Source organism: Perna viridis, chromosome 9, assembly GCF_037379345.1.
Source record: "Perna viridis isolate PV_CMFRI_1.1 ecotype Kerala chromosome 9, ASM3737934v1, whole genome shotgun sequence".
Taxonomy (NCBI): Eukaryota; Metazoa; Mollusca; class Bivalvia; order Mytilida; family Mytilidae; genus Perna; species Perna viridis.
In genome coordinates this window covers 11737489-11763645 of record NC_142453.1, presented here as the reverse complement: position 1 = coordinate 11763645, position 26157 = coordinate 11737489, and the positions used below count along the sequence as shown (strand labels likewise).

At 31.7% G+C, this 26157-nt stretch overlaps 3 protein-coding genes across 9 annotated transcripts in view; 2 read left to right on the top strand and 1 right to left on the bottom strand.

Moving 5' to 3' along the window:
• LOC148606714 (RNA-binding protein Musashi homolog 2-like) overlaps positions 1–6668 on the top strand; it is a 104538-nt gene extending 97870 nt beyond the window's left edge. For all 3 annotated transcript variants that reach the window (XM_088545651.1, XM_088545650.1, XM_088545652.1), the window contains one exon: positions 384–6668. The gene's annotated coding sequence lies outside the window, so the exon portion shown is untranslated. The remainder of the gene's footprint in view (positions 1–383) is intronic.
• A 5305-nt stretch (positions 6669–11973) lies between these two features.
• Positions 11974–17745, top strand: LOC148606713 (uncharacterized). Its single transcript, XM_088546446.1, has 2 exons — positions 11974–13058; positions 16362–17745. Exons 1-2 carry the CDS (start codon positions 12214–12216, stop codon positions 17638–17640), a joined length of 2124 nt encoding a protein of 707 aa, XP_088402572.1. The 5' UTR covers positions 11974–12213; the 3' UTR covers positions 17641–17745.
• A 3394-nt stretch (positions 17746–21139) lies between these two features.
• Positions 21140–26157, bottom strand: part of LOC148606712 (leupaxin-like) — a 42835-nt gene continuing 37817 nt past the window's right edge. For all 5 annotated transcript variants that reach the window (XM_088546449.1, XM_088546452.1, XM_088546450.1 and 2 more), the window contains exons 8-10: positions 25175–25290; positions 23499–23613; positions 21140–23078 (exon numbers count right to left, since the gene is read on the bottom strand). In XM_088546449.1, coding sequence (XP_088402575.1) covers positions 22812–23078; positions 23499–23613; positions 25175–25290 — 498 coding nt within the window. In that variant the 3' untranslated portion in view covers positions 21140–22811. The remainder of the gene's footprint in view (positions 23079–23498; positions 23614–25174; positions 25291–26157) is intronic.

Sequence of the window (26157 nt, the reverse complement as noted above, 5' to 3'; positions counted from 1 at the left end):
AATACTGGTTTTTTTTTCCACAAAATTTTAGGTATGGCATACCGTGCCAATGAAAATTATTTGTACTGCAATGCCATACTAGCTGTACCAGGTGCCATGTCCCTATGAAGTTGCAATGATGCACTATCTTATAGTTGTATGCACTGAAATTTTCAAACAAATTAGATCTTAAATGCAATTCATTTTGCCGAAGTAATGCAAGCTGTTTTTAAATTTAATATTGTACAAATACAACTAGACAGTCCAAGTGATGTTTAAACACACTTCCCATCTTTCCAAATTGTTCTGGAAATAGGCTATCAATTTTTTTTTTATAGTAGAAGTATTTTATGTTTGTTACAATTATTTGGGTAAGAGATGAGTTTTGTTTTGTCTCCTTTCAGATCTTATTTACATGAAGATCATTGGCTGAAGGAATGAAATGTCTCGAAGCAAAGGATTGCCCCTCTACGTGCATTTATCAATCCTTCTTCAGACCTTGATTGTTTAACAATTTTTATGGCTTATTAATTATTATCATGGATATTTATATATCAATTCTTACTGGGTTTATTGTTGCGATGTATTTTTAATGTTTGTTGAAATAACGCAATTTACCAAAAATGTTGTATATTCATAATTATTCTATGCAGTCAAAATTTGAATGTAGAAAAAGAAAAACCAAGAACCAGAACTCCTACCCAAAAAATAATTCCTCAGAGGTAGAAGCTGTCAGTATCTTCAAGTTTTGTTGATAATTTATGCAGGTATATGATTTAATTCCTAAATAATTAAAGATATTTATTATGTCTTCATTGCACATACCAGGTACGTTTTTTGAACAGTTAAAAATATTGGTAGTTAGCATCAATATTTACATTTTTAAATTATCCACAAAACTTGAATTTCTGTCAGCAATAATCAGAACAAATTATTTAGCTCATTGTATTTATTTTAGCTGTTGTTTCATAATTGCTTAAAACATGAAATGTTATAGGTAGCATAAAAAACACTCGTTATATGAATATATGATGTTTTGTTTTAAACTGTGGTAATATTATGAACTGTTTATGTGTATTGCATTTATTGTGTAATACATAATTAAGAGAGATCTGTCTTAACTGAGTCTAGTGATATGGAGAAATTAGATTGCATGCATTTTGCATTGTGCTCCTTAAAAAAGGTTGTTTATATGAAATTTTAGAGTTACCTCCCTTGTTACATCAGTGGAAGGAAATTAGTTTACCAGTAAATAAACTAGTGAAGACAGATTTTTCTGAATAAATAAATTCTGAATGCATAGGAAGATGAATACAGACAAATCTTGGGATGGTTGGGTTAGTGATTACTTTGGATTGTACTTATTTTGATTAAACAATGTTGAAGATGATGTGGAGTACCAGGTGTATTTTCCATTGTTGACATTTTAAAAGTTACCTGAATGTATTTGTGAAATATTATGTCCGTTTTTTTAATCATGAACAAAAGTTACCAGGTACTTGAAAATTTGGTAATTTGATCCCATATAATGTCCACAAAAATATTGCTGTGAAATAAAAAAAATGTTACATTGAAGTGAATTGATATATTGATATAGGTCAGAAAAAAATGGGAAATGGAGAACAAAAAATTGAAGTTGTATAGTCTTTATCTTTCTTAGTGTTTTACATGTATGTTCAGGTAGCTTTGGTGAATAGGTTGATAACTGTATATAAAAAAGGTTGTATTATATTTCCATGTTAGTATTTTCCCTTTTTATTGAATATTTACTTTTTAATTTTAATTAATGACATTTTTATTTTGATCATTTTTATTTGCATTCACATCACAGATTTCTGATTTGAAATATATTTTTTCTGGCTTTAAATTTGTTAAAGTTTAGTTTTATTATCTTTATTTTAAAATGTTGGGGTTTTTTTAAGGATTTGTTGCTTGTTTTGGTTATTTACTTTTTAAGAAATTCTTTTTATTGCTTTAAACATAAATTTATTTCATAAACTGGAAGAAATGCCTTGCTTTAATTTTTAATGCCATATCTAACCTATTTTCACATAGTTTTCATTCATTTCAAAAGTTCAGTATAATTATTATTTTTATTAATATTATTATTATTGATAGTATTTATTCTTAGATTAATTTCTCATTAAGTCATTTTTATAAATAATTTTTGGGATAATGTGATACTAAGTAAAGTACTTTTTTCATGGGTGTAAAAGATGACATTATATTTCTCTACACAGGAAAATATGTTCACATGAATTTCACATCAGGTGAGAAAATTAACCCATGTGCAACAAGTTTTTTAATGGAGGATTCATGTGAAGTTTGTGTTATGTGAATATGCCAGTCTTTTCTAAAATTCACATTAAATTCATGTGAACAGTTTTTCCTGGATGGAAGTTAAATGAGATGTATGAATGGCTGATAAAATGCATGACTTAGATTTAGGTTTCCTTGTGTCTCTTTTTTATACTTCTACATTTTCTTTTCAATGTTTTTTCGAGTTGGTTATTTTCCCCGTCTTTTTTTTAATCAAAACCTCTGACTACTTAACCTTTTCTTTTAAACGTTTTTATATAAACTATTTGTTATTAATGTGGATTTTTTTATGTCGAGGGACATTATATAATGGCAATAACTTTGTTGTGTCGTTCAGTACTTTGCTTTGTTGTTCAACTCTGTGTTCATAAGGCATCTATCATTTATCAGTAAAAAACAAATCGGGGAAAAATGAAGAGAAAAATTCTTGCATGTTACAAACAATTTAGTAAGTCTAATGAAATTTTGAAAGTTTTTTTTTAAATCCTCACAAATTGGTTACATTTGGAAAATTTAATTTTTTGTACTTATTATTATTTTTTTTTACTTTTGCTGTTATACATCAAAAATCTATTCTATGCTTGATGCATGTTTATATGTTTTTCAAATTTTCATATATAGTGCTGGTCTACACAATTGTTTTACGCACTAAAGTTTAAAAGTGCTGAGATAGAGTTAGATAAAGATTATCTTCTATAGTTTACACTACAGTAGAACATTCTTTAAAATTGTTACCATTTTCCTTATTTTAAAGTAGCAATGTATTCCTTTACAGTGTATCCTTAAAAATTAAATGAAACGGGATTTGATGGGTAAGAATGATCCATGCAAGAACTACCTATTCTGGTTTTCCCTCAGGGGAGGTAATTCTATAAAGGGAGATAACCACATGAGCTTTTTTTTCTTTACAAATTTTCAGTACAAAATCAGGTCATGATTGAAGTTTATGAAATATATATCTTGTAAATAATTGTAAAGTTAGTGGTTGTATTTTCATCTCATTAAAATGTTAGTTGTTCTCTTATTATAACTGCAAATTTTATCATCCATGTTAGATTGTTTCATTATTAAACATGTTGGAAGAATATGCATTTATGTGCACACAATTTACGCATATCAAAAGCTTATGCTTTTATAGCAGAGTAGTATATTATGATTTGTAATTCATATTATTTGGCAAATATGCATATTTTTTTTCTCGTCTCAAAATATTAAAATATTCTAAAAGTGATAACATCTACAGTTTGTATCACATAACACTAAGCCAAACTGCAATATTTGGCTATGTTGTACTTAGATGAAATTTACATGTATTATTTCATAATTTGAAAAAAAAATTCTGCTTAAATATTTTGTCTTTCTGGCTTTTCTTAAGTGATTGAAGGCATTATCTGTTATTTTTGGTTTCCTTTTTTTATTTTAATTACGCACCTGCCAAATACGTTTTTAGGTCATGAATGTGACGTTTTTGTTTTCATGTCTATGTTTGTACATACTGGCTTTAATTGTAAAACTTCTGTGTCTGTGTTTGCATGGAAAGGCACATAAATATTCAGAGGAACTGCCCTTAGTGCTATGTGTATACTGAATAAGTTAAATGTACAATTATGATTATTCGTCAGGGTCCAAAGTACAAAGAATATGTCTCAATCACAGAAGATAGGGGGGCATCTCAATGATTTTTGTCTGCATATTAGTCAGATTTTTATTTAGTTTCAAATATATATTTTAAGATCTGAAGCTCCATAATGTGGAGTAATCTTTTGGGCTTTCTCAGTAGTTAGTTTTACAGACATAAAGTTGTTTTGAGATCTCCCCTTACTTAACTATCTGTGATAACTAGGTCAGTGACCTAGTTTAGTTAGTAATAGTAGTTAACAGTAGTAGGGTGTGTATCGTTACATTATGTAAATGACCTTCGTTAAGTTAAAAATTATTTCACACAAAATTTTTTCGTTAATATTTATATTTCTGTGTATTTGTCTTTGTAAATATGGTTTTTGATCGATGTAGATTTTGATAATTCATTCATACTTTCTGGCAGGTGGTATCAACGCTAAATTATTTAAAAGAATTGGGTTCAGAACATCTCAAAAACAGAAATTGGTGCTTGTATTTTCTCATGTACATCAAATGTCTTTAATTTATACACCATAGGTTTAAAATAGAGTTACTTATAATATATTAGTTTTATACTAAAAGCCAGTCTTTTTACTGTTAGCTGTTTTTCCAGTTAAAAGTTACCATGCTAAAGATTAATGGATACTTCTCAATCAACAAACATCCTTTGTGTGTTGTAAGCAGATTTTTATCATAATGGCCATATTAATAACAGGAAATAAAGTCTTTGAAGTAGGCTATGACAAAACATTGGAGATGAGGATTAGGAGTATCTCTGCATGGTAACTTGGAACTGGTGGTCAATTTTAGGTTAGATTGCATGCCAAAATTTGCATGAAATGATTTTTTTAAACTAGTCAAAAAAATTATAAATCTTATGTATAGGCTTGTTAGGTACCAAATAGATTCTCATATAATAATATTGTGATAATTTCAAAGAGCATTTTTAACACAACAGTTTTTGAGATGTTTTGAACTATTTTCTTTTATAGGAAAGTGTGATTGAGATAAAAATACTAAAGGGACATTCCTTCTTCTGGGAACAAAGAGAATAAAAACAAGGACACTGCTATTTTGTGTAGAGTGTGGAAATTGTTATGTACTGACAAACAGTTTTAAAGATCAATTTTTGCAGATGCATTAAATGATAAACTCAGGGAATACACATTTGTATGGATACACCTCAATCTATTTTTAGATTGAGTTTGTTATATCCATTGACTAGAGTAGGAATAGAGTAGGACTGTTAATGAAAATACCAAATCTTGTTAAATTATGGTTGTCAATTGACTCAGTTTAAAAATTTTGTATACCCTGACTTGCCACTTCATATTTTCTTCTAAATTAAATTCAACTCCCTCTCATGCAAACAATTTCAGAAAGGTACTAGTGATGAACACCTCAAGGATTTGAAAACTCATATTAACTGACTGTAGTATTATGGGTAGGCCTTGACTTTGAATGTAAAGAACTTAATACAAAGGAGAGATAACTAAAGAAATAGCACCACCCCCGAAAAGGTAGTCACAGACAACAAAACCCCTCAGATAGAAATCATTTGTTATCGTAGACCTCTTCATGATATGGTATTTTCATTAATTAATTAAATGTTCGCATAAAGAGACATCTATATCCTTTAATTAATGAATCTCTATTTGTGTGTCCTGTAGCGACTCTCTAGAGCAATTCGTTATATGGGATTTCATCTTAGACAATTGTTTCTTTGGGTTTACTTAAATAAATGTATTGTTCTCTTGATTTTTAAACAAAACATTCTAAAAAATGTTGCATTACTGGAAGTAATACCAAGATTTTCTACAAGGTTTTAAGACGGATAAAGTGAAAACATTTCCAGAATGAACAATTGTTTTATTTTATTAAGATAAGAGCCATTAAAGTGAAGAAAAATGAAAAAAAAATGTCAAAATGTTAATCCCATGTATCAGATTGAAAGCTTAATTACCTGTAGAAACCATATAACCTTTCAACTTTGACCCCTAACCTTGTTAATTGTAAAGATATTGTTGCTGGTCATTTTTGGCTAGTTAATGATGAAATTTTATACAAGTATCATATAATATTTGTTTATTTTTTGTATTTATTGACTATGCTTGTCTCATATGCATTCTGCAAAAAATAATTTATGCAATTTCCACATTCATCAAACTTGACGATTACCTTTTCCTTTGTCATGTTTTTTTTCATTGAATTTGAAAATTTTCATCAATGAAAAGGTTACATCTAAAAACTATTATTTAAGTAAATGAACTGAAGACTTTTCCATATTTTCAAAACCAAGAGCTACAGATTTGTATTTGATTAATTTATGGTGGGTATATAGACTATAGCAGTATCCTTGTTTTCGTTTTGTGGATTTTCCAGAAAATTTAGCCATTTGTTTAGAGTAGCTATTTATTTAAAAGATGCAGCGTTTATTATTAAAGGGTATTTATTTATATAATACCATGGCAACTTAAAACTTGTGCCAAAGATTTGACTGTATCCCTGTGTGTAATGTTACATATCTGTAGTGACCAGTTCTGTTGGCAATAATTGTATTTGTGCCATGTTTTTTTGACAATACCAAAAATAACTGTGAACTTTAACCTTTATAAACCAATGCATAACATGATTTTTAATATAATTCTTATGGAAAATGTTCTCCTCATAATGATTTTCATATCTTTTCTGTAAAGTGTATTTGTGAAAACAGTTTCATTCAAAATTAAAAAAAAGTATATTCAAATTAACATTGTTTATTTTATGTGCCTAACTTTTGCCTGCCATACTATGGTATGCCACAGTTTGTTCAACCATCTATTCACACTTATTTGTATGATAAGTCCAAAATTTTTAACAGATTTTAAGGATATTAATATAATTAAGGTGCGTGACATAACTCAGTAATTTGTTCTTATTATATTCAATTTCACCAGAGCCTTTCAAGCTTTCATTTGAAACAGAATGAAATCAATCCAAGTTACTTTGATGCTTATACGAGATTGATATAAAGAGCCTGAATACAAACGTTCCAATGATTTATAAGAGTTACCTTAATTATATTTTGATGCAATGTCTTGAAAAACAAGGTAGATGAGTTACTGTCAATAGGCTTTTCACATTCTTTGTTTCTGCAAATTTAAGATTTGTGGAAGTTTCAATGGCTGAAGACCAGAAGATAGCCTAAGTTCTGTAACAGAATGCGAAAAGCAAACAACTTTCTCTGAAAAAAAATCATAACAACTAGCAGGCCTTCTTGAATGTGAAGTTTATTCAGTAGGGCAGTGTGTCACAAACAGACTATAACCTGATATCCTTCCAAATGATTAGTAACTTCCCAAGACTTTTAACTATGGACTAATCAGTTCATTCTAATTATTATAAGAAGTCTTCATAACACACCCTTGGGCTAAAGATACACCCAAAAATATGAATATGGAACAATCATCAAGAAGCTTATACACACTCTGATGGCGTCAATAAAAGCTAAGTAACTTACTATGTTGACTCTATGCATAAATATATTCCAGAGGAACAATAAACTAACAATTTAGGATCGAAACAATGCTGTCCTTGTACTAAAGCATTCAAAAGTAAAGGTATACAAAAATTAGAGGACTTGGGCAAATCTCCGTCATTTTCCCCATAGACAATATTAACAAAACTCATATGATGAAACGCAACATAGTAAATACTTTCAGAGATCTCAGTAAGCTCTGAAAAGCCACGACAACAAAATTAATCCACGGTACCAGAACGATTATACTTCTTCAAACTCGAACTAAAATGTAAAATAACGACACAAAGACACATTCATGACTAACATCTCCTGACTGGGGAAGGATGCGTGTCTGCTGCGTAATAGAAAAGCGCATTTATTCTCATGAATAGGTCGCAAATCGGTTATAAGTTTGGTAAGGGATGTGTTGATCTAGGAATATAAGGAATTATAAAAATGCAACTGGTACTTCGAAAAAATATGTCAATTACGGAATAACATAAGAAAAAAATACCAAAGTCAGGGACGAAACATCATTGTTCGCTATTCATGTGGTTATTTATTTTAAAGCAATAAATAAATAATTAAATAAATAAACACACAAACAAACCAACACGCATCAAGCACCTTTTTCACCATCTAGAATTTGTTGTGAATCATTTCTTGTAATGCTTGAAAAAGCTCTTCTTTGGAAATTACCGTCTGAAAGATTTCAAGTAAATAAAAAAATATCGCAAAGGTATTTCATCTATTTTTGTACGGTTTCACATTCCGATCCTTTGAAAATTTGCATGTTTGGAATTTTTTAACATTCGTTTATTACAGATTTCAATGAAAAAAAATCGGACATGCTAACAGCTCTGGTGCTATTGTGATCGGAATCCTGGGAAAATGACACTGATAATTACTTTGTGCTTTCATATCTTGGGGTGTTAACAAATCGTCGACATACAGATTATACAAATTAACGCAAATTCAAGATTGCGCTTGATTTCAATTGGTGTCTTTTCCATTTTTTTTAATATAATTTTATATAGTTCATAACCTGCTTAAAAATATGTTGCTAATCGCATAGCGCTTCCGCTTTAATACTATGAATGCATCGGATGTCGGTGATTTCTTTAACTCAGATATTACGTATAAAAACTGAAGAAGTATGGATTACCCTTCTTTTTCATTCATGCCCGGTACAACGATAAGACAGTCACTTTTTTTAAATAAGGAAGAAAAGACACGACAGCACATAAAATAATACAAAAACTCAAATGAAAAAAAAACGAGGGTGACATCATGTGCTCCGGAAGGGTATTAATGCCATGCCCCACAAGTTGCTTTTGTCTATCAAGCTGTCAAACATTTTAACAAAAACATGTTATATTTCTATCAATGTTATTCAACGCTGTTACTTAAAGAAAATTTGGCAATTTTCCATGATTTCATTCATTCGTAAAAATATAAAATACGCGAATTAATGTAAGAAAAATTAAAATTTACGTTTCCATAAAAACATGTCGAAGTCGCCTCCCATTTCCTCATCGGTCTTTTGAGAAACATATCGCCAGATGAACTTTTTATTATTAATCGAGGCAGCGCAAAGAACCTGGATACCCAATTTCGTCGAAAGCGAACAACTTTGAATTTTTCATCGCGGTGGCGGCCATTTTTTAAAATGGCGGTGGATACACAGTTCAAATTATCGATTGAGCTGTAGATTCTTGATCGGGATGACTTCAAAAACCTAGATATTAATTTTCATCAAAATCGGACAAATTAAAATTTTCGATCGCAGTGGCGGCCACTTTCAAACTGGCGGCCGATACGTAGTTTAAATTGCCGATTGAGCCACAGTTTGTTTATCGGGACGACTCAAAGAAACTAGATAATAATTTTCATCAAAATCGGACAAATTTGAATTTTCGATCGCGTTGGCGGCCATTTTGAAAAAAGGCCGAGACGCACGCGATTTTTTTTTCAGAATTTTGTTTGGTCCATTGAGCTGAATATATATATCAACTTTGGTCAAATTCTGATCGGCAATTTGAAAATTGGAGCATCAGATATCTCATATCTCCAATTTTCAACAATTGTTTTTGAAGTTCTCCATCCTTCGAAGAGTAGTTCTAACTCATCTCAGTCGGACTGGCCACTTTAGTGAAAAAGGGCGAACACTGTCAACACTTTTTATGACAGCAGAATAATAATAATAATAATAATAATAATAAGAAGAAGAAGAAGAAGAAACACATTAGAAACAATACGTCACCTCCACTTCGTGGTCGGCGATTTAACTATTAAGTATATTGTTATTGCCCTGGCGAAATTGGTCCATGACTTTAACGATTTCCCTATCCTCTGAACTATAAGCCCAATATACCGAAAACTGAAACACTTAGTTAACCTGATGTCAACAAATCGGCACCTTTATCAGTAAACTGAAAATGATAACAGTTTGCGAAAAGGACGAAAACAGTACAATTCCAATTAAAACATACAACACGTTTCCAGTTTCCAGTTAAAAAAGATCGGAACTAAAGAACGAAACATTTGATAAAAATACGACAAGAACTTGTATCGAACTGTAAAAGGAGATTACCATCAAACAAAAATATACGGAAACAAAAACACAGAACATAAGATAAAATAAAACAAAACAAAAAAACCAACGAAATAAATTAAGTCATTTTTGCTGTGTTCTAAAACCATAATGTGTGTGATATAGTGTGTGATCTAGTGTGGCTGTTCCTTGAATGTGACACACTGAAATCCTCCCTAGGCGGATATAATAATGAATAAAATGCTGGTGATACATTGGTTTTCCAATCATTTCATTTTGTTTAACCGTCTCTTTTACTGAAATTATAGTTAGAGAAAAAAAATCATTCCTTTAGAATTTATGTACATGTATCTCACTCACATGACTTTGTAAAACATAAACAACACTAGTGAATTTGTATGCCTATACTTTCTTGCAATTATTATTATTTTCAGGAGAAGACTTCATAAGTATGTTATTTTACTTGTGTCTGATCCATTTTGTTTATAACAAATAAAATATGTTTAAACTTTATAACATGACCAAAAGTTTTATTTTTCTGAAAGTTACAAAGAGGATTGATGTTTTTTTTGTTTACAATTGAATAGAAAAAGGAGCATATAGATATAATGGTGTAACTCCACAAATACTACATCGTATACCTTAAACGTTTATAAAAGATAGTAAAAAACTTAAAGAATTAACCAACAGGTCTTCAGTAAGTGTAAGCACATCTTCAAGTAAGCTCTGAAAGGCCCATGGTAACAGTACAATGACACTTCTTCAAAATAAACAAAAAAGTAAACAACAACACGAAAATGCATAAATGGCCAACATCCCTTGGCTGTGGACAAAATCGCATGACTACGGTGGGGTTGAACTAGTTTTATAAGGCCATAACCATCCCCAGTAACTGTAAACGTATTAATTTTCGCGGATTCTCTCAAGTGGACATATTGGCGGTTAGCAATTTTCACGGTTTCATAAAAATAAATAGCGTTATACAGTATTGAAAATCAATTTCGCGTGAACAATTTTTTTTTGTGGTTTCTGTCCACCACGAAAATAGCAAAAATTAGTACGTTTACAGTAAATATAAGATCAAAATGGAACAGAAACTACCAACAAACACAACATAGAACTCGTCAGTTTTTCATGTCTGGTCTTTGTCCCTGGATTACATTCTTTTGATTTCCGCTAGAATCTTGATTACTCAATATACACGCAATAGGTGCATGTTACTAAGATGGGTTGAATTTATCCATATTCCAAATTCAGACTAGAGGACCCTCCTTTATACATCTATTAATGCATTCATACTTGCATGAGGAGGTAGGCATTCGAACAGGCCGACTAACTTTGTTTGACCGGGTAGTTCAACGCATAAATTGTTACAGAGCTTATTAAGATTCAAATATCTTGTTATAAATAATGCTATGTATACTTTGAGCGTTACCTGACTAAAGTGAAAAATGAATGTTTAAACAATATCCCGAAGTCTTCCGTCCATGAAATTGTTTGTATATGAGGTCCTGTATAAACCAACACAGAAATAATGCGTATAAACTTTCCATGATAAGGATATTGTGGATTGGACAGGTTAACCTGTTGCTGAACGCATTAGAGTGTATCATCACCCAGAAATAGCTATATATATATATAAAAAACAAAAAAACAAAAAAAAACAAAAAAAAACTTGTATTTATAATGATGACATAAATCATGTTCAGAATAAAAAAAATATTCATTTCAAATATATCGTACAGACGATAAATGTACATCTTTAAACCCCCTATTATGACATGAACATGTCTTTTATGTTGAAGTACATGGTTTATGAACTGTTAGACGAAATAGCACAAAGCGTGTTAAAATGAATATAGCAATACAGTGTATGTTTTACCTATATAGCTATTTACATATATACATAACATAAAACATCCGAAAAAGGTTTGGTGTACAAGTATTTGTGCTGGTTGACTAGACAGGGAGGTTTAAATTTAGCACGTAGATTAGACTTTGTGTAGCGCGGACTTAGAACTATCGTCTGCTTCACGTAAATGGGTCAGCTACACTATTTTGATATATAAAGCTATTTATCGAGATTAGAATGCGATAAGAGTAGACATGTATATACTTAAACAAAGTTCACAGCAGTTCGTCAACGCCATTTTTGATTGTGTAGCGAATGCTTGTCACCATGAAATCTTTGGACTAGAAATTAACATTTACCATATGTGCTATTCGAGATAAGACGTTAAAGATGTCGTGCAGTAAAAACACGTCTATACAAGAGATTCGAGAAATGGATGACTTAAAAAGATTTAAAGAATCGCAAGATGTGAAAGTTGAATGGAAATATATTTTAGATGCAGAAGTTTATAAACTTGTGATGTCACAATGTGAAGAGTTGTCTTGTGCTGAAGAACTTGTTGTGTTCCCACTGTTGGCTTCTGCTGCTCATTTCATGGGAACCATGGCAACTGTAAAGATCGATGCTGATTGGACAGAACCTGTTTCACTCATGTGTTTGCTTGTTGCAAGGCGGGGAGAACGAAAAACATGCGCTTTACAGAAGATGAAACAAATTTGTGTTGCATTAGACACTAGACACGTTGATGACACAGAAACATCAAGCGAGGAAAATGACAAAACACAGAATTCTGCCCCGGTCCAAATAATTGATGAGTACAATATTAAGTCGGATTTACAGAAAACTTTGCATGATTGCAATGGAAGCCCCTTGATAGTTATAGACGACTTTAAAGAAACTGTAGATAGTTTGGAACATTCCATGGATATTTTCATAAACTCGAAGCTCAAGGAACTTTATGGATGTGGTTTAGAAAACGAGCTAAGAAGACGTTTTAATTTTCTCGGAACAGTTCAAGCTCTTGACGTTCATTCCATTTTTGAAAACAGAAATCGTATTGCAATGTTTGACAGATCTTTGATCGTCTGTTGTAAGAACTCCCCAGAAACATCAAAAGACGGGCCAGTTGATTCCAATTCTATGCAAGGAATATTGTCTACGATTCGAGATTGCCACAGTTTACCGAGAGACCAGACATATAGTTTTGATTCGAGTGGTCAGAAAGAATTAACCAGGTACATATATACCGTTTGCGTTTAAGATAAACTAGCGGACGAATACGAAGAATCTTTGAAATGCACCGTCTCTTTTGAACGAGTGGCTGCATGCTTTGTTGAATTTTGATTTTATAGACCATTAAAATGGTAAAAAAACCTTTATATCGGCTGCTAACCTCGCATTTTTATCCGTCGCTATATCCAAATACTGGTAAGGTGGATTTTAAATTCAATTCGGTATTTTTACTACGGTCAAATTATTGATTGCTATATAAGGAATTAAGATTTGTGAGTTTAATCCGCTATACCCTGATAAATAAGAGCTTTATCTTTTGTGTAGGACTGTGAATGAAGTTTATGTATATTTTAAACAGTCGATTAAATACACAACGAATTAGCTAGTATTATTACATAGGACTATACACTATTACTAAACAATTTTCGGATCCTTATTCTCAGGGGTAATCCGCAAATTTACGAATATGCATTATCATTTTGATTGTTTGCTGGATATGAGCGTTTATATGGCTTTAAAATGTTTTTTACTTATAGATTTGCAAAAGGGGGTTAAACGGTGCGTCTTAAAGCAGAATACAAAACTTTATTGAATAATGCTATGAAAAAAAATGTGCCATTACAACACCCCCCCTTTTTACACCGTGACCTAAGAAAGTACCAAACTGTAAAAATACCATAATTGGTTCTTCACCATAGCACAAATTGAGGTTAGTTGACATCGTATGAAGTGCTATTCCGGAAGATGGTGCTACACGTAAATGAAAATGTATCATATGAACAATTAAAATCAAGTGTATTTCTCTTTGTCAAGGCGAATTTGAGATGGTATAATTGAAACTGTTCCAAATATTTTAATGACCTTAAGAAATGCATACATGTAGCTTATAGCTTGTTCGTTCTAGACTTAAATTACACCTCAAAATCTTCAATAACTTTTCTTAAACTAGGTCTTTTTCGATTTTTAAATTTTATTTTTCTTGTTATGCGCAATTAGATCTTTAAGAGTCTACCTGTTTTTATGTTGAAGAAATATTTTTCATTTACTCTCTTTTACGTTTTTAACTTTGATCATAATTGATAAAACTACAATTTAATGAAATATTGGATTCGCAAAGATGCTTTGTAAATAGATGCCAAAGTTTAGTATATAAACACTAAAATGATACGAACAATTTTAACGTGGCGGGTAACACTGTACTCGAAACTAGCCTCTCTGATTTTTATTTTTTTTGCGGAAAAAAGAAGTAGAAATATGCGTCTAATTCTAATTAGACGGACTTTTATTGGGTTCTGAAAAGACTGTTCCCCAAAAGTCTTTTAGCAAATATTAAAATGAAGCCTGGTCCTACAACGTAAGAGCTTGGAGTTCTGTGGTAGTAGAAAGTAGTTTGCTGTGCAAGACAACCTGTAGCATTACTTGAGTAGGCGAAGTAGTACCGTACATTTACGGGTGTATGACATAACACATCGAGCAGTGTCTTTCATACTACACGTAGGCTTTAAGTTTGCGGAATATAGATGTTGCTGTTGCCTGAATGGTAGTAGTTTGACATCACTCATTTGTACCTTATGAGGTCGTAGTTTGACATCACTCCTTTGTACCTTGTGAGGTCGTAGTTTAACATCACTCCATTGTACCTTGTGAGGTTGTAGTTTGACATCACTCCTTTGTAACTTGTGAGGTCGTAGTTTGACATCACTCCTTTGTAACTTGTGAGGTCGTAATTTGACATCACTCCTTTGTACCCTTTGAGGCCGTTGTTCGTCCACACTATCATACCGCGTTGTTTGACTTTACTCTTCTTTGTTGTTGTCTATTGACTTAATTCCCTTTTATTGCTTGTGAATCCCTAGTTTGACTTCACTCCCTTTTGTTGTTTGTGAGGTCGTAATTTTACTTCATTCCTTTTGTTGCTTGTGAATACGTAGTTAAACTTCACTCCCCCTTTTTATTTTGACGATATAGTTTCACCTTACTTTTAGTTGTTTCACCTCATTCCCCGTTTTTGGTCATGAGTGCGTAATTGACTTCACTCTCTTTTGATGCTTGTGAGGCCGTTATTTGACCTCACTCTTTTGTTCCCAGTGAGGCAGAAGTTTGACATCTTCGGGCCATGTTAGCTATTGGCATCCGTCGTCGTCCGTCACCGTAAGCGGCTCTTTCAAAACTCTTTTCATCTGAAACCACTAATTTAAAATTAACCAATGAGAACCAAACTTGCTATGGATATTCCTTATAGTATTTTGCATTTAACTGATGTGGGGATTTTTGGTAAGTCGAAAAACATGATCGCCGTTACTAAAAATAGAACAGAGGTCAGATAGAAGTTTTTTTTTTCGCATATATCTCCAAATTTGTAAGGTTTACGAAAATTCTGACATGGGATAAAAATGTTCAACTTGATGATTTCTATTTGTGGTCAAATTTTTGGCCCAGTGGTCTAGGGCGCTGGACTTCGTGCAGGCGGTGTTGCCATAGATGTCACAGCGGTACGAGTTCTAACATCGTTGGGATTTTTTCAGACCTTCTGCAAGTTTACGTTATCTTCCCTGTATCAATTTTGATCCGATGGAGCAGTGTAGCGAATAGAGTCGTCACATTCTGAGACGTGTATATATATTATATTAAAATTCTTCCCAGATACAATTTGACAGAATTCAATGAAAATTGATACGATTGATTTTTAGGTGTGAGGGTTAGGAATTTTTATTCAAGAAAAAAACATGGCTGCTTTTACAAAAAAAATGAAATGTTGCCTATTAAGCCGGGTAAGCAATTCAGAACCTTGCTTGGGAGTCCTTAGTTTGACCTCGCTTCCTTTTGGTGTTTGCGAGGTCGAAGTTTGACTCCACTCCCCTTTATTTACAAGCTTATACTCGGCAATAAATTAATGAAACTTGTCTATACAACTCCGGAACTGAACATGTGTTTTGTCATTTAAGGAGGGTGTTGTTAGAATTCATTGTTTCAGATCCTGTATGAAATATCTTCAATTCTTAAAACAGTTTTGAAGGTCTTTTTTCAGGATTTGACGAGTCAGATTATAAAATCTTTATGGTTCAATGTATGCATACCCATATCCAATAGGACCCCGAAGGGCCACCACATTAATTGGTTGATTTTATAGAAAACAATAAAAAAAACTAGCTTCCCCTCTTGGAATTTCTAGATCCATCACTGATACTCAATAAGTAAATACCTGAACAAATATCTGATATATTTGTATACATGTATGAGGACCTTGACCAACATGGAGCTCGTCCAGAAATGTTGTATAAGCATTTTGCATTTCATTCTTGCAGATGTCTCGAGATTTTCCAGCGTATGAAGAGGATATATATTGACAACAAAATGGTTTTCGGTTCCATAAATCAAGCTGGTGGACACTTGGCAAGACTCTCCGCTATTCTGGCTGCCCTCACCAGTGGTGTGAATAAGAAAAACGGAAGCGACGATGGTCCAACTCGAAGTATTGACCGAAGCCAGGTCAAACGAGCCTACCAAATAGTTCGATTTGTTCTGCAGCAAAAGTTGTGTCTCTTTGCTTCAAAAGCAGACGACGAGTGGCCGGAAATGACGGAAGAAAACGACAACACTCGTTGGACAGTAGAATCCGACAACCAGTCAGATAGGAGCATGAACGTTACAACGACTGGTGGTTACGCTGATGAATTCGACGATGAAATGATCGAGGTTATACCTCCTAATGCTCGAGTTGACAAAATCGTGGCTGGAAAGAGCGATGTAATATCGAAAAATTTTGACAATGACTACGCTGATGATAGCATGGGTCATTCATTACCTGAAAATGAAATGGTTCTGATTAAAAACCACTTTCAACTAAGACCGCCAGTACCTGAAGAACCATTTCGCAATCAAATGCACAGTAACCGCCATGAGATGGACAACCGCTTTATGGAATACTTTGTTCCTATTACGCCATCTGTGCCACAAATGCCGCGGCATATGAGACCACCACAAATGAGCCTGGGACCACGGTTCCAAAATGGACATTCCAAATCACCACATTCGTCTTCTACAAACATTCCGTCACCACATTCATCTCATAATACCATGGAGAAGCCTAAAGCAAAGAAAGTGTACCGCGCGTCACAAAAAAGCTTACAGCCGCCATTTGAAGGTTGTATTTACGACGCAGATGATGAAATATTCTTCCAGCAATGCGCTAATAAGATAAAGAAACTGTTACTTACTCATGGCGCTATTGTTACCGCCTCTTATGCTTGCCAATATCGGCTGTTCCCGCCAGTGCCTATGGACCTCCGACAAAAATCGCCACGAACGTCGCATCCATCGTGGGCAGCTACGAGATTCTTTGAAAGACTCGAGGGTTTAGAGATTGGGACTATGCATGTTCTAAGAGGTCATTCCGTCCGGTTTCTGAAGGAAACACATGCCAAAATGTCAGACAAGGGTAAAGACATTTTAAAGCGGTTACGCATTTCACCTGAAGAATATGAAGATACATTCCCAGAAACAACTGTCTTTGACGAGTTGAAACTTATGCAGATGAAAAAGGAACAAGATGACTGTGATAATCAAATTGTCTTTAATAACTGACGAGAAAATTTAAGGGTCCAGTGTAAATCCTTCAGGTAGACATTACAAATGTCTGTGATTATTAATGTACTTAATATAAGTTTATATAAATTGGCAACAACCGTTTTCTTATGTTTGTATTGTACTTACAAAACACAGACAAAACGAACTATCTAGAGTTAAAAGACCTCATAAATAAAATAGAATAAATCAATAGTCAAAAAAAAAAAAAACATAACAAACTACATTTAATAAAGAAGGGGAAAAATGTTAAAAAAAACCCTATAATCGTTATTAATACAACCTAAGTCTCTGTTTTTTTCACAAGTCGTTCAAAAACATAAAAAAGGAAGAAAAAATTTTTTGTACATTTTGCGTATTTTATTGACTTTAAACACGAAATAATTACAGGTAAATAAAGCCGAATAAAATGCAAATTGAAAATTTTTTAACATTTTTGTGGAATGAACGTATAATGGGATATAACTCGATTTTGGGTTTTCTTAGATATAGATTATTAATTTGTATCTATATCTACGAAGTCATGCCGAGTTTGAAGCAATTATTTTTCTGACACCCCACAAACGTAATGATTGACGGTGCTTCACTCGTATTCGTCTAAACAGAATGACTGTGATTTAAGGGAAAATGTTCAAGTGGTATCAAGAACTCAAAATACAGGGTACACATGGGGCCTGTAGGGTAAGAGTTTTCTGAATTCAACATTGCTACAAAAAATATTTCTCCTCTGTTGAAATTACCCCCCCCCCCCATTAACCAGATATGGAATCAAATAAGCAACTCAGCAGAGAATGCATAACCCACCGGTGCACCTAGTGAATACTTTTAGTTTTTAGTACAGTCCAAGTTTACTATTAAGTGTCAGTATCTGTAAGAATCAGGCGGTGGGTGAAACATTGTATGAAATAAACACTATTTTAATAGTTTAATTTGTGTATTTTCACCATCAGAATCAAGGAAAACAGACAAAATTTTCCATATCATGCTGGATGGTACTTCAATGGCAGATAACTCTGTCAAAAACCTCATTTTTCTAAGATTTTATTGAAAAATTCTGAACAAAGCCAGTGATGCAGAGATCATTATAATGGTTTTTTTTGAAAAGAAAGCATTCATTGTCAGATTGGTAGGTTTTTGACATGCATGCTTGTGGTTTTTCCCATGTTGCCTGATTTTTACAAACACTTAATACTTTTAATACTTCAGTTTCTGTGAGGATTGTTTTAGTTAACTGTGATATATACTGTCTATTTGGTTGGATATCCTGTCCCTCATTTACATCATGGTTTTCCTTGTATTTACTATGTTTTTTTTTGCACAGGACTCAACTACCAACTAAAACTAAAATCACTTAAATGACTAGACAACTCTAGATATAACATGGAACACCAAAAATTGAGGTTAAAATGAGGACAAAATTCATTTCATGACCAAATATCACTTAATTTCTGATCTCTGTAACAAGTGACACCTTCAGATTTAATACACTGTGAAAAATAAAACTAAATTCATATTTTGCATATTTATTTGTATATTTAGCTGAATGAAAAATATCTTAATTTTACATTTATGTTCAATATTTTCATAGTTAATCAAATACTTCAACATGAAGATTTGGCCCATCTCACAATCTACAATTTACACATATCAAGTACCTGTCCACATAAAATTCAGACTCTTTCAATGGTAAAGTGATTCATGGTGTAGAAAAACCAACCAAACCAATGATGCTTTTTCTGTCTACATGTGTTATATTTTAACAAAAGGATAGTTATTTCTGTATTCAGATCTGCATTTTTGATTAAATCATACATTTATCTCCCACTAAAATCAACCAAAATCAAGAACGATAATTCTTGCAAAGTGCCAATTTCATGTATATTTATCTCAAAAGTGCAACAACCAAATGAAATCTAAGACTGAAAATGTGATCAGTAACTCTTTCTGAACAAGAAATGAAACTGAATTTAATGCATTTTTGACATGCATGAATGACCTTCAGTCTGATTTTCAAAAAGACTTAATACTTCTACCTTCTTCCAACTCATATAAAGTGCTTGAAAAAAATGTCCATGCCACAAAATTGTAAAATGAAACCAAAATAATACATATTAATGACTTGACTGTGAATGTACATGTAATTACAAATACTATACTTAATTCAAATAGATACATATGTACTAGCAGACTGGTGAATTTTTTAGAATATGATTCTAGTATGACACCTTGTTTTTCAAAATGAATTATTTTATTTAATTTTGTGGTTTACAAAACCATGCAACACTCTATAGTGGTAAAAAAACAAACTTCTTAATCATATCCAGTATAATTTTTACTATTAAGTACTTTTACCTTTTTAATATTAATAAATACTGTTCTGAGTTTGGATAATAAGGGTATGAATAATAAATCTGTACCATTGTTTACATGAAAAGAAAACATGAGGGTATGATACTCTCTACATAGAAAATATTACGTACCTGTAAATTTCTCATTAAAAATTGCATTTGTGTGGTTTTCTGTTTGTCTTTTTCAATGGTACAAATGTATATCAATTCACAGCAAAATTGCTTGAATGATTTGGAAGCTTGGTTACTGAAAAGTCATTTGTAAGGATCAGGCAGTGGGTGAAACTTTGCATAAAATAATCCACAATTTTATAACAGTGTAATTGAACTTTTTTTATCATTAAAATCAAAGGATGGAGGCAAAATTAACTATATTTGGATTAAATGATTCATTATAACATTGAAATGTACTGCAAATTAACACATTCAGGGGCAGATAATTCTTTCAAAACTTCACTTGTCTTATATTTTAATGAAAAATTTCCAAACACATCTAGTGATGCAGAAATCAAATACCGTTATTTCAAATAGAGAAGACCTCCTCGAGTAAAAGTATACTGTCAGATTGATTAATATCTAGCAGTAAGTACACAGACTTTATGTTAATGCTTCTGTCTGTGTTATATACCATTCCATTTAAAGTTCAGACACTGCCTATGGTATAGGTGATTCATAGTGTAGAAAAACACACCGAACAAATAATGTCTTCAGATGCTATATCTTAAGGTAACATTAGTCTTTTCTGTGTTCTAATCCGCACTTTTGAGAAAATCATACATTCATCTCCCACTAAATTCAACCTAAATCAAGAACGATAACTCTTGTAAAGTGCTAATTTAATGTACAATCTATATAAATTTTATGTCAAAAGTGCAACATCCAAATGAAAAACCAAGACTGGTTATGTGGTATGTAACTGATTCTGAATAAGAAATAAAACTAAATTTGGTGAGTTTTTGACATGCATGAATCATATCCTGTCTTATTTTTATAAATACTGCTACTTAAAAAGTTCCTGCATCCATCCCAATAATCTAAAAATATTTCTCACTAAACAAGAACAAAACAAAAACAATAGACCACAACTAATGGGTAATAAAGTTTTCTTCCGGAGTAAACATACTACCTGAATTTTATGAGTAAAACAAGACTAAAAAAAATTCCATTTATTCATAAAAAATTCAATACTAACACCAAAATGAAATGCATGTATAAATGTACATGTATATAAATAATAATATCCAGTTTATAAAAAATAAACTTCTCCAAATCTCAAAAGCAGTATACATGGTATTATTGAGGATATAAGAAAGCTGATTACAAATTATGACACCTGTAAAAACTGAGCCAATGAAAAGATGAAATGTCATTTCAATTATGTTTAAACTGCACCTCTGAGTTAGAATTATTGATGGTGTTGATTCACCATGTTGAATTATATATAATACTACTTGGACAGACATATACAGTGAAACCTGTCTATACCAAACCCTGTATAATCTGATCACCTGTCTAAACCAGACAGTTTGTCAAGTCCTGTTATATCAATTCAATCATATACTGAACCATGATCAGCTGTCTAAACCAGACACTTTGTCAAGTCCTGTTACATCAATGGACCTTGGTACACTATAAACCATCTGTCTAAACAGAACATGTTTTAAGTCCAAAAACGTGTTTGGTTAGGACAGAATTAACTGTAATCCATCAGCCAATAATACTGCTTTCATTGATTAAGAAGTAAGTATGATCTGCTATAAATTCAGAAATTATTGTAGTTTGTCATATTGCAAATACTGAAATAACTGATTACAAAATGCATAACAATAAAAATACCACTTTCTAAATTTTGATTCATATATTCAAAGTGTAAATAGTTTTTCACTAATACTGTTAATTCAAAAATTAGTGCACTGTTTTTTATTATTCCACAATATCTGATTAACAATCAAATAAAAATTATGTACTGTTGATTTTTTTACATTAATGAAGCAAGATTTTTCTAAAATCACAAAATTAAAAATTGCCTTGAATAAAAATATATTTTAAACCAAAATGACAAAATGGCATTAGTAAATCTGTGCAATAATTTCAGATTTTACAGTAATAAAAAATTTGGCTCCTGAAAAAAAAAACCAAAAAAACCGCAAACTACGAACATGAAAAAGTTCACAGATAAACAGTACTTGTTCATGACTATGAATGAAAATTGGAAAAAATAAGCAAAAAAGTGGAAAAATACAAAACAGACATCAGATATAGAAACTGATTAGTCATACAAATAATGATGAAATTGTATAAATATATTCTCTTTATGACAGTATACAAAATTTTATAACAATTTTACGAATCACAAATAAAAATAATGTTATAATGATTAAAATTGTAATAAATTTATATCTACTTAGTGATAAAATATCATTCAATGTAAAAGTAATGGTCCAAGTAGAAGTCAGGCAAAATGTACTGCTTGTAAGAATTCTAATTTCATTTAAAAAACTGTCATCCTAATTTTCTAACTACAAAATTTAGAAAGCAGAACAATTTTGTGTCTACAAAATGTCAGCTTTTAGCCAAAAAAAAAATTTTTTTTATGTAAATGTTGGTATCTAAGAAACAGTATTCCCTGGAAATACAAAAACAAGTTTTCAATAATTACCAGATTGAATTTAATGGCTTTAATTTCCAAATTCATTCACAGAGCTCTTATTCATGAGTCTTAAAAAGTAATCTACTTGAAACAATTAGTTTTTTTTTAATGTAACCGACTTTGCCTGACGTTTAGTAAGACCAGTACTGAATACAGACTAAACAAATATCTTTTTAACCAAACAGTTTCACAAAACATGGGTGACAATATGGCTTATCATTCTGTTCCTTGAATGTGCCTTTGTTCAGCTGCTTCAGACAAAACGCACAAACGAAATGTTCTGGGTGAAATTTCTTAAACATTGCTGTAATACATCGGCCTGTTATTGGCTTCTGGCAGCTGGCACAAAGTGATCCACGCTTAGCATGGTAATGAGTTTCACAATAGGGTAGTCCTTCATGTTCAAAGAAACTTCTTCCACCAAAAGGTTGGCCACAGTCCTATTAAAAAAAATTGGTTTGTGATAAGTCTTTACCTCTGCTACACCAGAATATGTTTCAGTATAATTGAGTTTTGTACAAATAATGAATGAATGTTATTATTCATAGATATCAAATTCTGCAGTTTTTCTTTGGTCACTGATCCACAAGCAGATTTACTGAAAATTGTGTTTAATGTTGCAAACATTTGAGAAAATTTAATACATAACAAGACCCATTACATGTCTGGACCTGTATCACCATCACATACTTTTTACCCCTCAGCATGACATACTTATATGGATCAGTTTATGAGAAACTTCATTGGACATTGTATTTTTAAGGTATACCATATCAAATGATTGCATTTAATAAATAAGACAAACAGTTCATGAAACACTATCTCAAGTAAATTGTTATTGTTCAACTGTTTATACTTACTCTACAGACAAAGCACTCGGGATGCCAGTGTCGACTAAGGGCTGAGATATAGTTGTCTAGTATAGGTCTTCCACAGCCTCCACATCTAGGGGCAAACATTTCTAGATAGTCATCTCTGAAAGCAACATTTTGTAATCAATACATTTTTCATCTAAAGCTTTAATATGTTGTGATATAAATTTACAATGTTTCTGTTATATAAAACTGATGAATTCCACTGAAACATTTTTTTTTTAAATGGAATACAGCAGCTCTGTTGTAAAATATGAATCATCAGATTTAAACAAAGCTCAAATTTAGGAGATTTAAATGAGTATTCTTGCACGGAAAGACTGAAATTCATAACATTCACCGACTCCTGGAACAAATACATAGGAAAAATTGTACCATATGTTTTCATGTTTTAAAACATATGGAAACATATGTTTGGGACCAGCATGATCAATATATGTTTTTGTGCTTTTAAAAACTTATAAAATCACATTTTTTTTTGGAAAATCATATGAAAACCAAACGTTTTTCACTTGTGAAATCCTACTGAAAACATAAAAAAACACCACATGCCTTTTATTTAATCGTTTTTCATGAATGCTTTATTTAGAAACATGTTTTTCATGGTAGTCCTAAACTTATGATAAACATATGATGATAAACATTTGTTTTTCATGGTCGTCTTTAACTTATGATAAACATATGTTTTTCAAGTGTTTTTCCTGTGTATACAGAATAAAGACAGTTTGAGATCAGGACATAAAATATCACAGTAAACCCTACAGAACAAGATGTGTTGTTCTGTCTAGATGTTCAAATCTCATATTATTATGCTTATTGACAATGTCACAGTCGATTTGAGATAATAGTGTCATTGGATGTTGCCAATATTTTTTAGTATCATGACAGTAACCTAAAATGGACAATATCGGACAGAGAGAACAACTGAAAATCGATTAAGTTGCTGATAAGTAACAGTCTGACCTGAAATAAAATAGCTGATTCTTTCTAGCAACAGTGCTTCTATCACGGCCAAGAAAAAAAACCATTTTGGTTACATTGGATGAACAAATATGTAAACAGGTAGATAAATTTATTTTATTTTTTTAAATTATTTTATATAGACACTCATGTGAGGATTTCTGGACTTTAATAGTGCTTAACTTAAAAATGAAAATAAAGTGGCATTTCATGAAAAAAAACCCCCAAAAAATGTGCTAGGGTAGGCAAAAAAAAGGGTAGGTAGGGTAACTTTAAACAGATATGTTTTTTTCTTGGCCTAAGCTACAAAAAAGTACTTTTGAAAAGGGTTATGTGGTCTTCAAATACCATTTGGAGTTTGCTCAAACTTTGTTCAAAAAGTAATCAAGGGAACCAAGACTCTAGCAGAAATCAAAATAATGTAATCCACGGACACAAACCAGATAGAGAAAACATACAAACACAACAAAGAGCATAAAATTACCAAAATATTACATACAAAGTATTAAAAGTAATTGAGCAACTCTGACTCCACTAAAAACTGGGAGCATGGACCAAGTGCACTTTTGAGCTTTTTTTACTGTGTCTATTTTTAATACACATTCTGAAAGGAATCACCAATATATAACACAGTAAAATGTACCAACAAACAATAGTCATTACAACAACAATATCTTAAGTCAACTTCCATCCCAATACCCTACCTGCAGTAAGCTTTTCCATCCATTTCATGGAAGCCATCTTCACCAAATGGTCGACCACACTGGGCACAGAAGAAATGCTCTGGATGCCATGTACTACCCAAAGCCGTTACACATTTCTGTAAATAAACCAAGACATCACATATTGAATTGTAAAACAGATCAACTGTTGGATTTCAGGAGGAAATATATTTATTATAAAGATAGCATCAATTTATCTAATATTCCCTGTGTAATCAATTTGGATATCTCATTTGTGAAATAAATTCTGCATTTTCTCTCCAGAATTTCTTTTTCCATAACTTCACAACACTCTATCCCTTGTGATGTTAACTTTATATGATGTCAGTGGTTATCTAGAATATCAAACTGCATAATTAAATTGAAAATAACAAAAGAAAATTTTATTAACAAATATGATAATCTACTATTTATAAATGATAATTCAAATACCATAGCCTAAAATGCTTACAGATTTAAGTAGCACTCAAGCTAAGAATCATGCAAAATGTGAAAAGCCTATGTATTTTTATCTTTGATATTTTGTTTGAATAGCTACAGTAAACAGAAATAAACATTTGGCTTTTCATATAACTCATATTCTTAGGAGATAAAAATTATATAGAATGCACCGTAGATTTCAAAATTAAGGGAGACAACTCTGTAAATGACACTCAAATACAATAGAATCTATTGGATTTTCAATGTTGATTACCTTCTAAAAGCAGACAGATTTGAATAAATAATAACACATTTCATAAGATAGAGCGATAAAACAACTTAATTACAAAAATAAAACATGTAGCCTTTTTTTTCATTACATTTTTCAGATTTTGCATGATGTTCACAGAGACTACTACTGAATTCATGTAGAGAACAATTTCACACAGTCGTTAAATCTTAGTATTCTTTGGCACTTGTAATCATATTGTGATAATTCACTCCTTTCAATTAATTATCTATTAATTAATCATTCACTGTAATAA